Genomic DNA, 18196 nt, shown 5'->3' on the forward strand with positions numbered 1-18196 from the left:
TTACTTATTTATTTTCCCTTTGTTTTCATTAGGGTATGGCTAGGCCAAAGCAGGAGAAACACTGCAAAGGAAATCAGGCAATGTTGTCCAGAATACAGATTCCTATATTCCAACGTTCAAATCACAACTGTATGTGAATATTTTAAGGACACTACAGGTTAAAAAGAAAATCATCCAAACTATTTATAGTGGTTTGATTCACATAAAGCACTAATTAATAGTTTATTAAATTTAATTGACTGAAGTAACATGCCAAGCCCTAAACCATCATTTATGAACAACAATACTAAAGCTAAGACATTTTTTTTTTAATTTTGAGAGAGAGAAAGAACGTACATGTGCATATCTTGAGATCCAGGCTTACAAGTCCTGGTTGTAAGAATCAAATAACCATGTGAATAATGCTTTATTTATGGTTAAAATCATTCTACTTTGAGATTCATTAACATACATGAAAAAATGGGTATAAGAGTACTTCAGCCTTATGCACCCCAACCAAAATTTTATTCAGCAAAGCCATTTCTACATGAAATCCGTAACAGCTATAATCTAGACTTTTTACTAGCACAGAAATTTATATTCAGGTTTTCCTTTATTTATGGCTTTAGCATATAGTTTTGACAGGTAGAAAAAAAAGACTCTTAGTTTCTCTCAACTTTCTACAAACCAAATTTATAATCTATACAACTTTTATTTATCCCAAGAACTATTAGCAAGATTATCTATACACATCAGAATGTGCATTAGATTAAAACAGAGCAACTTCTGCAGAGAAGTTACTTTCTGGTTTACATAATAAGTCCCAGTGTATCCAATACTAGATCACATCAAGATTAATTTCAAGTTAATTGTTATGGTTTTGGTTTTGTTGAATTTTCAGTTTCTACATCTGATTTTTTTTTCAAAAATGCACACAGAATTTCAAAAAATAACATAATTACATTTGCAGATATAAGCATAGGGCCAAAATTTGAACATGTACTTGACTGTATCAAAATGATATTGGATAAACTTAATTTCTTCCAAAATCACCATGACTTAAATTCTATTGATTTCAAATAACTCAAGTTCAGCTTAATAACCCTGTCAGCATAAAGAACTTTTCCTCAAAGCATTAAACCAGCTACATTTTTAGGAAGGTTTACAGGGACACTTCAAAGACTATTCCTGGTTGTCTGGGTATGTATGTCCATGCATAGTTACTTTGCTTCATTGGCAGTTCCAGCAGAAATTCTGTCTGTGCATGCATACATACAGACAACTAGAACAATGTTCGAAGCAGCCACACAAAGTACATGGTCCACCATGGGCTGTTGCTTAATCCTAATAAAAGGTGAATTTACTGGATGTTCTCAAGTTTGACTATATCAAGGGATGCAAAGAAAGATCAACAACTGAAAGGAAAATCTGACATAGGGAAAAAACAAACAGTGTTTTAATTTTCCTGCCAAGTTATTTGACAAAGCAGTAGAATAAAAAAATATTTAAAGTGAGTCTTAGTAGACAAATTTAAGAGGAATACTACATTAAAGGGGGGAAAAAAACATTGTTTGAGAAGGAATACTGAGAATTTTAGGACCTTTTAACCTTATTTTTTAATTAATCCAAATCAACCTACAGTTTTCTGGGCATACAGCAAAAAGCAGCAGCAGCTAAAAACAAATGTACTTTTCCTTTCTTCCATTGTGAGCTCTGAGTTATTCTACAAGTCCATCGACTAGGAAAGGAGTACATATGACATATGCAATCAGTGATTATAATAAAAATAAAACAAACACAAGTCCAATTAAAATAAATCTAGTGCTTATTAGGAAAGTTCTCCAATTAATATATCTGCCTCTCCCATTACCTTGTCTAAGAACAGAAGGGAAATTAAAATGCAGTGGAACATACTGAAACAGCAAACAACAAAATGGTAAAATGGCCAGAGTTAACACTGAAGAGATTTTAATTCAAAAAATTTGCTCAGTCATGAATGTATTAGGTTGTCTTGGTCCAGACTTCGTATCTCAGCCTAACCAGACTAACTGCTGCAACGATTAAAAAAAGCATGTTTCACTTCTTAAAGACTTACAAGTAACAAATAACTATAATTACACTTCATATTTATATAAGGAACAGCAGCTATATTTTGGTTAACCTCACAAGAGACCTGGGAAATAGGAAGTAATATTATATCTATATCATGAACAAAGAGAATTGAAAGTTAACAGAAACTTCCCAGTGAGTTAACTGCAAAGTCAAGACTTGAATGTAAATCTCCTGAACTCCATATCTTCTCCATAATAGCAAAAAAAGATTAGAATGGATAATAATGAGACTATATATCTAGCTATCTAGAACAAATAGAAAGACGACAGTGAAAAAGAACTGTTGAAGGTTGAACAAAAGAACTGCAAACATAAAAACTATCTAGAAAAAATGTGGGTGTCAGGTAAAGGAGAATAAACCAATTACAAGGAAGCTGCTTTAATTCTTCATAGATAGATAGATAGATAGATAGATAGATAGATAGATAGATAGATAGAATCCTGCGATCCAAGCCACTTAAAGCTGATAGAGACTGCAAAAAAAGTTATTTTAATGGAAAGGGGGGGGGGGAATTATTCACCACATGATTATATTCCTACAGAAAATTATTCATTACATAAACGTATTAACTCTACTTATTTTAGTTAAATTTAAAGTAAAAGGACTAAAATCAAATTTAGTTTTTGTCTTGGTTTCCTCATCTATTGCTTTTTATAGTACTTCTTCCAACCCTGGATAAATAGTGTGTCGGAGAAACTGAGCACCATGCTTGTTAGCAGGATTCCTGATCCAAAGAAAAAGAAACATAGGATCAAGCCCAGGAACCTGGGCCAAGCAGAGCTGTGAAAAATGTAACAGCTCATAAAGGTAAACTCGTGAAGAAAAGGTATTTGAGCTTACAGGCCAGAAGACACAGTGCCTGCTTGAGATACTGGCATGCTAACCCAGAACTCCCTGCAGTCATATAAACCACTAACATGTTTACCAATATGGAGATGCCTGAATCTCCCTATATAAACTGAATTCTTGTAACTTTTCAAGGTTTTCAGTGCCTTGCTTTGCCATGAATTGTTGAAACGTTTCTGGTTTGAGGCTTCAGACTGTTTTTGGATACCTTTGTGTAACTCCTTTGGATTTAAATATGTGGATTTGTTTTGCTTTTTAGGCTTTTTCAACTTTTGAATTCATAATTTCATAATTAGCTTCCTGTAATGTTCTACTGGCATAAAAGAGGAAACTGAAGCTATAGTGGAGACAAGGTATTAAATTCCCAGAGCTTACCAAATTCCCAGAGCAACCAAATCAGGAAATACAGTTAGATCCATTTGAAAGTTCATAAAGCACTCAAATATACAACTGTTATCCTTGTAACAAAATATCTAACATCTTCTAAAGACCACCTATTTTAGAAGAACTACTAGATTTTTAAAAAGGGAACAATTTCCCAAAATTGCAACCCTTAGATAAATCAATGAAAAATGTTATTAACTGTACTAAAAAGAATAAAAGAGAAGTATGCAAGGAAAAAAATATCTTGCTCTCATATTTTGTTGTAGGCTGTCAGAGAGACCCGGCTGACTATTAGTGAAACAGACAGAAAGCTTTAGCTGAATCTAACAAAACTTTTCAAATTGTTTTTAACATTCAAGTTATTAAAACAAAGAACAATGTCAGGTTTATTGGTAAATTACCTTTTTATAGTAACCAGCAGAAAAGCTGTATTAGAACAAAGTGATGCTTCCTTCTATAAACAGTACAACATGAAGTTCTTAATAGTCAGATGGCACAATCCTTGTAAGATGTGTAACACTTCAGATCACCCCCATTTTTTCTCATCTAAATCATATCTGAAAAGTTGTATCAACAAAAAACCTGGCTGTTTCTATGCCACCCTATAGTCTCTTCCTTCAAAGGTTCCATAAAAGTAGTGGGAGTTTTTTCCTGGGTCCTCATCCTAACTTGGAGGGGGGGGAGGGACAAATATAATACTGTCACAATATACATATGTAGAAAGAAGCATACAAAAACACAATTCACCCATTGTGGTAAGCAATGTGTTGTTTGTTTGGGGCTTTGTATGTTGTTTGAACTTGGCCACTGGGCTTTGTAACCCATGGTACATAATTTCAACTACAGTTTATTCAGTAACACGATTAACAAAATTCAGGCTTAGTATGATAGGTTGGTTATTTATTTCTTTTCTTCAGTTTCTCCTGAACAAATTCTGAACAGCCTGAAAAAATACAGAAATCAGGCACTGTTGGCTGTTCATTTGCATTACCTTGCTTGTACATTCATGGGCATTTTTTTTCAATACCCCATCAACTGATAACAATATTTTCAATAACAGGTAACATGAGCTTCTAAGGCTGAAGACCACTTAGTCCCAAATGTACACACTTTCTCATTGCCCTGTCAAATTTTGTTTTATAAATTAACCCAATTCCACCTCAAACAAACATAGAACAAAGAAGGAAAACCTTCTGATATGGAGATTAAAACAACAGAAAGTCCCTCTTTAATCTGAACTCTTGTGCATCTGCATTCTGCTACAGACATAAAACTCCTAGGTAATCAAGAATTCCACTTCTGCCAAGTTGAAGAGATTTACTTCCAGGTGAACACACACAGGATGGCAACCTTATCTGCTCACCCTTTCCCAAGGACCCTACCCCAGAAACCACTTTCATCCTAGCACTCTCATACCTTAACAATTCCAAATAAATACATTATCTCTTGGCCACACTCCATGGAGTCCTACCACACGTGCTTCAAAGCCACTAAGCATTAAGGCTGTCGCAAACTCCACATCCCGGTTCGGGGAACCCCTTCCTAGTTAACCTAGCGGCAGCAAGCGCGGCCACGATCGGCTTTAAAAAGAGGAGAAAGCAGAGGCAACACTGGCTATTGGCCCCCAACACCACCTCCGACGTCCTGAGTCCGAGGCAACACACGGGCAAGCTACCCCGCCTGGCACTCCCGGCCTGCTCGGGAGCAGCCTGCTGTCCCCCGGGGGAACCATCGGCTGGGCAGGAACAGCTTCTTGGTCTGATCCCGCAGGATGCCGCTTTTGGGTCCCTCCCTATTCGGGTGCAACGCGAGCGCTCTCCTTTGCCCCTTCCCCGCCTTGTCCTCACAGCCCCCGGGAGAAGCTTTCGCGGACTCACCCCCAGATGACATAGTTCGTCTTGACGTTCTTGGGCCAGGAGAACTCGCCGAAGATCACTTCGTCTCCTTTCACCACAATCTCCTTCTTCTGCGTGTTGTACTGGCGCAGCACGCTCAGGACGTCCGCCATCGCCTCAGCCTGCCTCGCTCGCTGGCCTCGAGATCACGGAGAGCGCCCGCTCCAGTGACTTCCCTCGCGCCGCCTTCTAGTGCGCCTTCCTCCCCACGCTCTCTCGCCTCGACCGCCGCCTCGCCGCCTGACTGTCAGGCACACGAACCGACCGTCTGACCGTCTGACCGACCGACGGACCAACAACCCCACCAGCCGCCGCCGCCAACACCACCGACCCCGCACGCGCAGAAAGGAAAAGAGCCAGAAGGACCCCACCAGTCCGCCTACGTCAGAGCCTGCGCTTCGAAGAAAAAAAAAGACCCCTTGACCCCGCCCATGATTCTTCTCCTCCTGGAAGGGAACGCCGAGAAACAGAAGAGCTGTCTCTTTCGGCACTGCGTCCCACCTCTTTTCTGCCCTCTCCACCGCTCGCCGTCAGGCAGAGCGTGATTGACAGGAGGAAGAGCTTCTCACAAACGCACGAAAGGAAGTCGAGTTTCAAAGGAACGAGAACAAACAGGCAGTGGAGTAGTTAGCCCCCGTTGTTGAGGGCCCTGGAAAAGTAGCAGACCTGTCTTCCGGGGGCGGGAGTCGGTGCTGCTGTTCTCATTCGGCTGATGGCTTTGAGGGCGCTGGAGAGCCTTTGGGTGCTCAGGTTGGTAAGCGCAGAAAGGATGTGCGCGTAACGAAAGGCAGCTTGGCCTGATCTGGACGGCTTGGTTTGTAGCGATGCTGTAATAATAGTGTACCTTGTTTTATTTTGTGAATTAAGGCGGTATGTATGGGAATTGAACGGTCTCAGCTGTTACCTATTATTGCAACATTCAACTTGGGTACCCTGTAAGGTTTATTCTTTACGCAAGGCACCTTACACTGTCAATTGATCGATGTTTATTCGTGAATAAATAAAACCACTAAAGTAAATGAACGTATTCGGCCAAGGTTTAGCTTTGAACCTCTAGGCTACTTCCTATCCACGGAAAAGAAAAGGTCTTAGGCATGCAGTGAAGTTGCTCAACTGCTGATAGGCAGATACTTTGGCCGAGCAGCCTCCCTTCCAAGAACAGGCTAACAATGAAGATTTTTGGGATGATCGTATATTGAAATCCTTTCCATAAAGGTTACTTTGATTGGGGAAAACTAATGTTATGTTAAAGAATATCCTAACTGTGGGGATGTGTAATGCAGCCATAGATGCTTAGTTTTCTGGACTTCACACTTTTATGTTTGAGCCTGGGGATAGGGGCTGCTGCTCTGGAAGTGTGGCTTCCAGACTGGCTTCCGTGATAGGTCTTTCTGGCTTTTATGTTGTATAGTGTTTAATATTACTTGATTTCATGAGTTAATCATTCTTAATAGGTTTTATAGAGTCTAGCTTGTCTGTTCTTTTTATTGTAAAGTTGTTATCCACTACTCTGTACTTTGCTGTATTCTAATTTAATTGCTATTTCTTTACTTCTGTAGAATGCATAGTTTTTAAATGCAGTATGAAGAAAGACGGTGATTATTTTAGCAGCAGTAGTATATAAAGCTTACTTTTTTTCTTTAGTTTACTAGTTATGTTCTGTTTTAATTTTCATAGAGGTTGAAAACAGAGCTTTGATTGTCAGTGCTTAGACATGTACATATACTCTAAAAAGAGCTGGAAATGTAATGTCCAGATCAGATACTGTTTCCATACTTGGTGGTGATGTTGTGAAGCTTAACAATTCTGGAACATGGTTTACATCAGACTAAAACAAAGTTTAAAAACTGAGTATCATTTACAATCTGCAATATTCTTACTGAATTTTACTAAACCATAAGTTCCCATGAAGTATACTGAATTTGATTTGTACATGCTAACTGCTGCGAAGATACTCTGTTTCTTTCTAGACAGGACATTTGATCATCTCGGTGGAAGAAAGCCTAAGTTGTCTGTTTTGATGTCCAAAATAAGTTCATATCTTAAAAGTACATGTGATACAGAGTTTCATTCAGTTGGAAAACAATTTCTAGATTACAATTTTTATGTGAATTTGTATCACATCCAAAATTTGGGTTTCTTTTTACATATCATATTATTTCAGCTTTATATGATATTTTAAAACAGAATAGGTTTTTAGTTGGATAAAATGTATTGTAATTTATGATTTATGATAATTTATGATCTATACTGTGCTGCTATTCCTGGTATTTGTTCTTTATAAAGCTTTATAGTGATATGTAGTTTTTAAAGATTATATTATATAGTCAGCCATTTATAACTATTGTAATTACAGAAATGAAATGAAAAACTTTTTTGATGATGCTTGTAAATCTCCTGTCTATGGACCCCATACTCCTTTTTATCCCTTTTTTCTTTTTGTTTACTTTTTTCCTTTAAAATGTTTAATAAAAATATATATTTTTCAAAAGGCTACAATGTAGTGATTCTTAATTTGGAATGAGCCCTGTTAACCTAAGACTTTAATCAAAATTAGCCTTAGATGTATGTGTCCAAAAGGATTATGCCATTTAGTTGGTTACTTATGTATCTTTTGCTGAAATTTACAGAGCAATTGGTTGTAAGGCTGATCTTTAAGTACAGGATTGTATTATAAATAGACTGTAATATTCATTGCAATGGCTTTCCTTTAGAATGGGGAACAGTGCATCTACTGCTACAGCTATATCTAATACTGCTACAGCTAACAAGATAAAAGTGAGTAAATATGGTTAATCTAAATGCTGCTTTTTATGGGGCAGGGACATTATTTTTTTCTAAAGTATAAAATGTAACTGCATTATGTTCCTGTTGTTTAAACTGAGAAGCATGTTGACAAAACTGAGTCTTTTGTTAAAATAAAGATTCTGGGAGTGTAATGCATATTGTTATAGCTAAGAAGACCCAAAATATTGTTGCAGCTGTTGATTTTTCACTTTAGAACTCTTGTCATGGTTTCTGACCAGGTATATTTAGGAGTATAATTTTAACCTGAGTAAACTTTTTAAGAGTAAGGCAGTGATAAGCAGCCTTTTTGCTGGCCATGGGCCACAGTGAACATTTTTGGAGTATCTCAGAGCCATCCATCATAGAGATCATCAGGGCAGGATTTTGGTAAGGAATTGATAAGGGTTTCTTCCTTTTACATTATATTATATGGCTTACACAACAGTTTTTCTAAATACCTGTTTCAAAATGGCAGGAAACTCTACTGTCAGGTTTTTTTGCAGTCATAATCAAAGGCACCCCAGGGGCTGTAAAGAGGATTTGAGAGCCACATATGGTCCTAAAACGGAGAGCTGCACATTCTGCACTAATATCTAAACAGTACTGGAAGTGTATCCTAGTAAAACAACTCAATCCAGATAAAAAAGTTCCAATTTGTATTGAGAAGCTCTTAGACTCAAACTTTTGGGGAATAGCAAAAATGCAATAGATTCTAATGATTTTAGTTGGGAGAGTCAGCAATCCCATTCAAAATAAAGAATGGAAGTTTGAATGAAAAGTGAAAAGCCAAGTTGGCAATACAAAAGTACTTTGCCCATGCCCTGCCTTTTAATTGAAAGCATGCTAAACAACTCATTTATCAGTATAGGCTCAACTGGAACATTTCGATTATTTGTTTTTATGCATTTTTCTTTACCACACAAGTATATAGAATGTGTTTCCATGAGAAGTAAGTTGCCTTTTCTCCCTTCCAGTCATCTTACTTACACTTCCTGGTAATAAATATAATGAACTCTACAAGGTTTATTTCTTATTTCTGAGTTGGGTACAATTGCACTATTAAAAGTAAATTAAAAAATGATATGTAAATGAAATTCTGAATTTACACTAAGTTGGGAAGAGGATTAAATCTAAAAATCATCCATTTTACAAATGTTAAATTTAGACGTAGTGCCAAACACGCAGGCTAAACAATGGCCTGCCAAACTTAGTTTAATCACTGTTTGTTGAATAAGCTACAACTGTCTGGATTCATATAAAACTCTAAGCTCTAAATTTGTTTGAGCTTTGAATTCTATCTGAACCTAGCCATAAATTCTTTGTTTCCCTTATGCATACATCTCATCAGGTAAACTTTTACTTCAACCCATAGGATGCTATATCAGATAATTGTGTGGTGATCTTCTCAAAAAGCACATGTTCCTACTGCAAAATGGCAAAGAAACTATTTCAAGAAATGAATGTGAATTATAAAGCCATAGAACTTGATAGATATGAAAATGGAAGTCAGTTTCAGGATATTCTTCATCAAATGACAGGCAGCAGGACAGTGAGTACTATTTTTTATCTTTGATCTACAGTATACATTTCAGAAAGTACTTACACCATTTCTAGATAAAAATGTTTTTTTGAAGCAGCACATAGCTTCTGTAATAAATTGGGTGACATACTGGATGTTTTCAGATCACAGAACAAGCTACCATCTTTAATTTGGATGAGATGACAAAGCCTGTATGGAGGTCTCCCATGGTTTTCTAAGCTGTGCCCTCTTGCAAGAGGAATTGTCAAGTGCAACTGGAGTTTGTCCAGGGTTCTTTTGTCCAGAATTTTAGTGAATGTTACCTTGCCACGTCATTTGAAGTCATTCATAGTATAACATCAGCTGCTACCGCAACTTAGATATTTTTTTTTAAATGAAATTAAATATTTAATCCATACATTTATAATTCAATAGCTGTTGCCTTGTACAAGTTGCTGGGATGTGACAGAGAATATTGCTTCACGTTCTGCTTGTAGTCTTGAAGGTATATGATTGGGCACTTTAAGAAATAAATATATGTACTGAATAGAGCTTTTGTCTGATAAGAGTAGTTTTGTTTTGGGTTTTTTTGGTCTGTTTCTATCAGATATTGGAGAGCCAGTTTCATGTAATGGTTAGGGCACCAAGCTAGAAACCAGGAGACCGTGAGTTCTAGTCCTGCCTTAGGCACAAAGCCAGCTGGGCGATCTTAGGCCAGTAGCACTCTCACAGCCCTAGGAAGGAGGCAATGGCAAACCACTTCCAAAAATCTTGCCAAGAAAACTGCAGGGACTTGTCCAGGCAGTCTCTGAGAATCAAACATGATTGAACGGATTAAAAAATAAAGTCAGATATTAAGATCAGTGTTATTTATTTAAGGGTTGTTCTCATTTCAGTAGGATTTCATTTTGAATCTGGAATGAATACAGCATTTTGATATTTTAGCCGAGTGAACTTTTCTTTACCTAAGAGTATAATCCCTAACCCTGTCAAAACTAGTGAGCCATTATTGTAAAACTGTCACTGTTTGCAGAATGAATATTCATTCTTTGCCTCTCTATGTCCTTGTTCAGTTTTTTTTGTTTGGATTACACCTTTCAGTCTGAACTTGGACATTTGAATGAACCTTGTGAATTCAACCTTTCAATTTTAGATAGTAGTTGAATACTGGCATTAAACAAAAATTAAAGTGCTAAACTGAGAAATTTTACCTCTGTTTGGTATTTGGTATTTCACTTGAATTCCAAAGGGGATATGGATAAAGAATCAGGAGAATGCTCACTGCTGGATCTAGATTGGATTGTGTAAGATGCTGCTCTTGAATTTCAAGGGAAACCACTGTTGCTTTTATCACTTCTTCTTGCAGGTCTCAAGGTTGTTTATAGAGTCTGATTCCTCCAATTTTTGTATGGCTGGCTAGGGAATTCTGGGAGTTGAAGTCCACATGCCTTAAAGTTGCCAAGGTTTAGAAACACTATAATAGATTATCTTAACAGAGTATCTTCCTTGATTCATTGATGACATAGGTAGAAGCAATACAGTGTGTTTCATCCATTTTTGAACGATATGCTGATAACATTCATTTCTTTATATTCAACAGGTTCCTAGAATATTTATCAATGGAAACTTTGTGGGAGGCGCTGCAGATACTCAGCGACTTCACAGAGAGGGTAAACTGCTTCCATTAGTTCACCAATGCCAGATCCAAAGAGAAGGAAATTCAGTACCCTCATATGGTTTTCCTTGACTTCTTAATAAAACTTGACAATCTTCAATTTGTAAGTCCAGATTTGACTTTGGCACCTTATATGTACAAAAATGCTTCAACAACTTTGAATGGCCCCAAAATATATTAGCTGAAGGCTGCAACCATATAGTGTTTGATTGCAGAAAACTAAGCAGGTAGATGCACAAGTGCTAGAATAAACCTTGTCACAACATTAGTTATGGAAACTAGGTTTAAGAGCTATGCCACCTGCACTCAAACTTACAGGAATACTCCAAGGAGGATGTTGGTATACCTATAAGCACCTGCACAATGATCAGCTGCCCTCCATGAGAGTTGCTCATTGATTAGTGTTTCTGAAACTCTGTACTAAGCTTTATAACTCTGTCGTCTGTGCCCGTCCCCTTTCTCTCAGCAAATTGAGCATTGGCAAATTGGTATGTCAAACATAAAAAGTGAAGAGAGGCCTAAAGAACACAAAATTAACAGATGGAGTGCTGGAAATGGATACTGGGAGCAGACGAAACAGGAGTTGGAAAGGGAGAAGCTGAACTCAGAGGAGCACTTTCTTTTCCCTATTACTTAATTCTTCCATTCTTGTCAATGTATCTCCTCCTTTTCAAACTTTTTCTTTGCTTCCTCTCACTTTGCAACTTTTTTTTTTCCAAAACCACAAAAGTTCTCCTTAGCCCCAGCACATGTGCTGGGTTTAGGAGGAAGGGGAATCTTTGTATGTATGGTCAAATATATAAAAAGAAGAAGGCCTCTGCTCCTTTTAAACGTTATATAGAAAGGGAATGCCAGCAAGAGTAGGTTGAGTGTCCTCTGAGAGAGAATATAATTTGGCAGAATATAAAGCAGAATATAAATTGAATGAATAAGAATCCCTTTTGGATGAAATATATATATATACTACAGTAGTTTAATATAGGTTGAAATTCTATAGTATTCACTTGTACCTACATGTAAGTGTATACTACTGTAGTTTGCACTCTCAACTTTGCTGGTCTTGGTGTTTAGCAAGTAGGACTTCTATAAAATTGGTCTTCGTTCTCAGCAAAAGCACCATCACTGTCCTGTTCTCAATTCAAATATGTCCAAGGTTATCTATCTTTGCCTGATGTAATGTTGCAGATTATTTAGGCAGAATATCAGAACTACCCTTCAAGAACATACAACATGAAGGAGTTTTGGTCGGGAATTAGGTATCTAATTCTAATTAGGTAAAAAGGACCTCATCAGCTATATACAGCAGAATGTTAGTAAATGATTCACAGATGGATGAAAACTTTCAAAGAAAAACTTGCAAAAATATGCAAGTCAGATTGAGAGCGTCTTTTTAAAAAGTGCTGTTCTTGCTGTCCTAGTGACAAGAAAATCTTAGTTTTTTGTGAGGTAGAGATTTAAAACACCTAGATTGCTAGATGACACATTTCATCATCAAACCTCTTGAAAATGTGACCTCTTTGTGGCTTGCAATTATATTAGTGTTTATGAAATAGTATTCTATGGGTATATGACAAAGAAGATGGATTGTGACCCAATTAATGCTTTTCCTGTTTGTATAATATAATAAACAAATACCAATTATCAGAACTTTCCATTCATGTGTTATGATTAAGTGTACATAAGCTGTATGCACACATCATACAGAACCAGAATGTGTTTTCTGAATTCCACTTTTCAGCCAAATATTGTATCCTAAGGCAGACTTAAATTTAAAAAAGAAAACCCACAATGGATGTAAGACATATATATATATATGTGCAGAGCAGCTGAAAATTTTACCAATAGTGCAACAAGAAGCATCATTATGTCAACATGTGAAAGAAACATCAAATTAGATAATGGTGTCTCTTAGCAGAAGTCAAACCTGAAAACATTTTTTTTTAATCTAAAAATATGAAGTTGATGAGTTTAGAGCATGCTTTGTCTCCAATTTTTCTTCCTCCCAAATCACCATGTGAGAGTGAACAGGCCAGAAAAAGCTCAGAGACACCGACCGACCTACGCACCCACCCATCCATTCACATACATTCCCCCCCAACAGCAATTAAACGCTTAAGGATTTAGAAGCAAAGTACCAAAAACAAAAGCAACCATGTAGAATTGAACCACACATCCAGCAGTCATAGAACCACAATTCCAGTTCATCTTTCTGACTACATATTACACTAGTAAATAATGATTGTGGAGTTATGAAAGGTAATTAAAATGATGAGGTACATAGAATTTATTTTGCACTTGTTCTACAAAGCATAAAGCACTTAGGAATATTTCATTTACATTTGTATCTAAAAACAGTCACTTATTTTCTCAAAATGAAGGGTAGAATTGCCAACAAGCCCACTGCTCTCTGATAATGTTTCTTAAGAAAGGGATTGTGTCTCGGTTTAAGATGGGCTCCTCCTCAAAAGAAAATCCAAGGCTGATTATTTATTTTGAAGTAGAAATCACATACCAAATACTAAAGTTTGGCAGTACCTGCACTGTTTTGCTTTTTTAAATATAATTATGAGCTTCAGAAGAACATGATTGTAATGAGAGGAGCAGTCTCTCTTCTTTCTAGCAATGTTTTTCCACACTGTCACTCATTAAAATTCTGATACCCAGTGGTAAAAGCATCTGAAGTGAAAGAGGATGAAGAATACTGTGATTTTCTGATTTGGACCAGAAAATCATCTGGTGGAACACAAGATGTTTGCCAAACACAATTGTCAAACAATCCTCTCCTTCAGCTGTTAAGTTATTCTCAGGGCCCCACTGCATCTATGACACATGCAGCTTGGTCCCACAAATTAGTTGCTTTTTCCCTTTAGAATGATGAGCAGCAACTTCTAATTGGATATACAAGCCAAACATTGATACTTATTTCCATCATACATATTTAGATAAGGTTTGTTAGGTTACTGGCATTCTTCCTTTTTATTTTAAAAAGTATACTGTATCTTTAATATCAGAACAGTCATACACAGACAACTGGATAACTGCATTGCTTCCTGCTATCAGAAGAATTAAGTTTTGCAAAATTCTTTGTGACCCTGTTAAGTAATTTTTATCAATCAAATTAAACATTTCACAATATGCATACTAAATTAAAAAATGCACATTTTGCACAATATATCTGCCTCAACATTTCTTCAAAAACTGTCACTGAATCCTCAGTTAAAAGATGTTCAATTTTTTCACAATGTTAATAAATTAATGTAGTCTACGGATTGCCACTTAAGGATTATACAAGTATATAGTGCAAAAAATAGGTGATAAGTACGATATTATCCTGATAAAACTACTGTAATGTGTAAACGTATTTTCAAAACATTACATTTTTAAATCCTTGTTGCACACAACATTATTTCAGCAACTATCAGCCTTTCCCAACATAGCATTGATTATATACTCTCCAATCTCAGAATGGAGCAACTTTAGGCAGAATTATTCTGGGAAAAAGTTACACATCTACAGATTCAAATAATGTGTTTTAAGGCTTTCTAAAGGCAATGGTGACCCTTCATCAAAGTAAAGTCCCCACCACAACCAAAAATTAAATCTCACCCTGTTACAAAAATTCCACCCACTGTTTATTTTAACAGCATAATCTGTTATCTGGATATAAATGTTAGGCAACATTCCAATTGAACTACATATTTTACAAATATGTATAGATACCCAGTTAAACCCAAGTGTTGCATGTTCCATATTAATGTACTATACAATATTTGTCCACAGGAGAATTGAAACATTTGATGATATTTTGATGTTAAGAGTTGCTCAATTTAAAGTATAAATGCAAGGTCAATTTCTTTCCTAAGTTATCACCTTTTAACTAAGTTCTGTCACTCCAGCAAATACAAAATGCACATATTCTTCCTTGGCATTATCTGCTTATAAGAACAATTAAGTTATTAGCTCAGTCTTCTTTCTGAGACACAAGTTTACAGTGTAACTGGATGATGCTTTTATAGTCAAGCATGACCTCATGCAATTTGATATAATATAGCTAGATCATACATTTTTAGTGAAATGAAAACAAGGACTTGATATGGGTTGTTTATCAAATATTCTTGATTACCTATTCAACATGTATCACACAAATGCCTGCCAAACTGGGTGCTCAATTTCTCATTATCTATCCTGGAGTGAGAATGAGAAATCTTTGGTATTGTATTCAACAAAGCACGATACCAGTTTAGTAATGTCATTGAATTCTTGGCATACTGTATATAATAAAGGCTCTGAAAGATCCATAGATTTCCTATAAGCCTATAAGAGATCACCAGATCAGGACATTATGGAGTTATTGTGCAGATGACACTTTGATTCACTGTTCGTGAATACTGAATTCAAAACCAGCCATATGGTCACACATTTCCTCTTTTTTGACACACACTACTAGCATCAACAATAGTCAGAGTTAATAGTCATGGTGAGTGCTAACCAGAATTCAAAGTTGGAAACACTAGAATTTATGATTGATTCAAATTATACTGAATCATGATTAGAGTATGTACCAATATAGCCCCTAAGGATGGCTGAGGCAAGCAGAATATAGAAGCACATAACCCCTTAACACCCTTTAACAATATAGAGAGTGTTTCATTTGCATTAAGCTAAAGGTACAAACTATGACTTAACAAAATGGCACCAAAGATTAATTCTAAAACAAGAACAGTGACTATTGAGAAGGAAAAAATGGAAATACTATCTCCAAGAAGCAAACCTGAAAGAGACAGCAGTTAACACTAATAGAAAAAAAGTGGAGTAGGATTAAGCTGACATGGACAGAAAGTGCATTTGAGTGTCACATATGATTTAGCAGCACTACTAGAGTATGAGGTAATTTTCGGATTAAGTAAAATAGCCACTGTTGTGTAGTGGTTAAACTGGTAGAGTAAGACTAGGAGAGCAGTGAAGCCAGCTGGGTGACTTTGGGCCCAGCATTCTCTCTCAGCCTAAATGGGGAAGTTGAAAAATACCTATTTACCATGTGAAAATAAAAAGAAACATAAAAAGTGGTTAAAAATAAACAATTATCTGTTTATTAATGGTTCAACAAGCTTTGTTCTAGGGTCTTTCTGAGGATACACAATTCTCAAGTGAGACTTTGGAATTTATTTATTTTTATCCCGCCTTCATTATTTTTATAAATAACTCAAGGCAGCAAACATACCTAATACTCCTTCCTCCTCCTCCTCTTTTCCCCACAACAACAACCCTGTGAGGTGAGTTGGGCTGAGAGAGTGATTGGCCCATGGTCACCCAGCTGGCTTTCATGCCTAAGGCGGGAGTAGACCTCTTGGATTAGTACACAGTATTAGAAAAAAAATCAAATTAACTTCAGTATAGTAGTAGTATAATTTATTATGCACTCATAACTTGACATAATATTTAATATCTGCCCAATTTAAAATGATCACATTTATCTGTTTTACAATCATTTTCCTATAAAATGTTTTTGACTTCTAAAGTTATGACCTACAATTTGATCGGCAAACAGGAACTTAACTGGTCAGGATAAAATTTATTTTCCTAATGCTCCATTTGAAGTACACCTAGGTCCTTGCCTTTATGCAAAATTATGTACATTTCTTTTAATGAAACAGCCTTACAAATCTCAATTAATTGGGTAGGACTTACAAAAATTAAAAGCTTATTAAATGAGAGCCAATTTGGTGTAGTGGTTAAGGTACCAGGCTAGAAACCAGGAGACCAGGAGTTCTAGTCCCACCTTACGCACAAAGCCAGCTGGGTGACCTTGGGCCACTTCACTCTCTCTCACCCTAGGAGGAAGGCAAGGGCAAACCTCTAAAAAACCTTGCCAAGAAAACTGCAGGGACTTGTCTAGGTGGTCTCCAAGAATCGGACACGATTGAACAGATAAAAAGAAAATTATATTAAGTATCTATTTTATGGCATATCAGTTTGGATTCAATGGTCTCTGCCATTGCAGGAATAGCATCCACAAATGGATTACTTCTTCCCCCCTCCAATTCGGCTCTGGAAGGTTGAGGAACTGTCTGAAGCAAATCTGGAGTATAGCTAAGAAGGGCAGAGAGAAGGGGGAAGTCATACTCATATCGTATTGGATGTAACCCCAAACTAACTGAAAAAGTATTTCATTGCCATTAAATCCCATAATCACACCCATTTTTAACATAGGATGGCTTCAGCCTTGGAGCATTCTGTTTTTTATAGGTCCCAGTTCATCCTGCAGCCTCTCTCATAGCAACTAGATACCATGCAGGAAAAGGATGGCATTTTCATCCTGCCAACACACAGAGAATCTCTTGTATTCCACATTACTGACATGAAGATTGCAAGAGTGATTTATCCACAGATACAAGCAAGTAGACCCAAATTTTCCTGCCTCTCCCCCTCCACTGCTTTTCCATCAGTAAACATGCTCTGCTCAAACTTAGCAAACTACATTTTCCTCTTTAATCCCCTACTGCCACCCATTTAACAGGTTTCCCTAATCTGCACTGGAACATTTGGGAAATAGTATTATGGATAAAAGGGAGAATGAGACCACCTACCTGTTATTGGTAGATCTCTAGACTTAGGTCAGTCCAGAACATAGAGAAGAATGAAAATGGTCTAAGATAAGGGACCAAAAATGACACCTCATCTGATATAGCTGCTATTCTATTCCTATCTCCTTCCTTACTCTACTGCTGCTTCTGCAATATGGGCTGAAAAAAAATAATTATTTCACTTTTAACAGCAGAATCAGTGTATCTATATGAAAAGCTAATTCCTACATTTTGTTATTTTTAAATACAGCTATTTGCTATCACACAGATTCCTTGTTGAGAAAACAATTCAAAGCAGTAGTTTGAATACATTCAGACTAAATGTACTTTAGCAGACAAGTCAGCATAATTGCTTGTATTGCTCAGTGGCATATAATCAACATTTATTTTTTCAAAATGAACCAATTTATAAAGG

General features: G+C 36.6%; 2 protein-coding genes across 2 annotated transcripts in view; one reads left to right on the forward strand and one right to left on the reverse strand.

Annotated features, from left to right (window-relative positions):
* The window catches only part of CDC73 (cell division cycle 73), a 147241-nt gene extending 141679 nt beyond the window's left edge, over window positions 1-5562 (reverse strand). The window contains exon 1 of the mRNA XM_063298401.1: window positions 5199-5562. Within this exon, the coding sequence (XP_063154471.1) occupies window positions 5199-5329 (131 nt within the window). The 5' untranslated portion in view covers window positions 5330-5562. The remainder of the gene's footprint in view (window positions 1-5198) is intronic.
* Window positions 5563-5667: 105 nt separating this feature from the next.
* Window positions 5668-11297, forward strand: GLRX2 (glutaredoxin 2). The gene is made up of 4 exons (XM_063298402.1): window positions 5668-5966; window positions 7931-7994; window positions 9376-9552; window positions 11123-11297. The coding sequence occupies exons 1-4, from the start codon at window positions 5929-5931 to the stop codon at window positions 11267-11269; spliced, it is 426 nt and encodes a 141-aa protein (XP_063154472.1). The 5' UTR covers window positions 5668-5928; the 3' UTR covers window positions 11270-11297.
* The last annotated feature ends 6899 nt before the right edge of the window (window positions 11298-18196 follow it).

The sequence above is a fragment of the Candoia aspera genome, chromosome 3 (assembly GCF_035149785.1).
Source record: "Candoia aspera isolate rCanAsp1 chromosome 3, rCanAsp1.hap2, whole genome shotgun sequence".
Classification (NCBI taxonomy): domain Eukaryota; kingdom Metazoa; phylum Chordata; class Lepidosauria; order Squamata; family Boidae; genus Candoia; species Candoia aspera.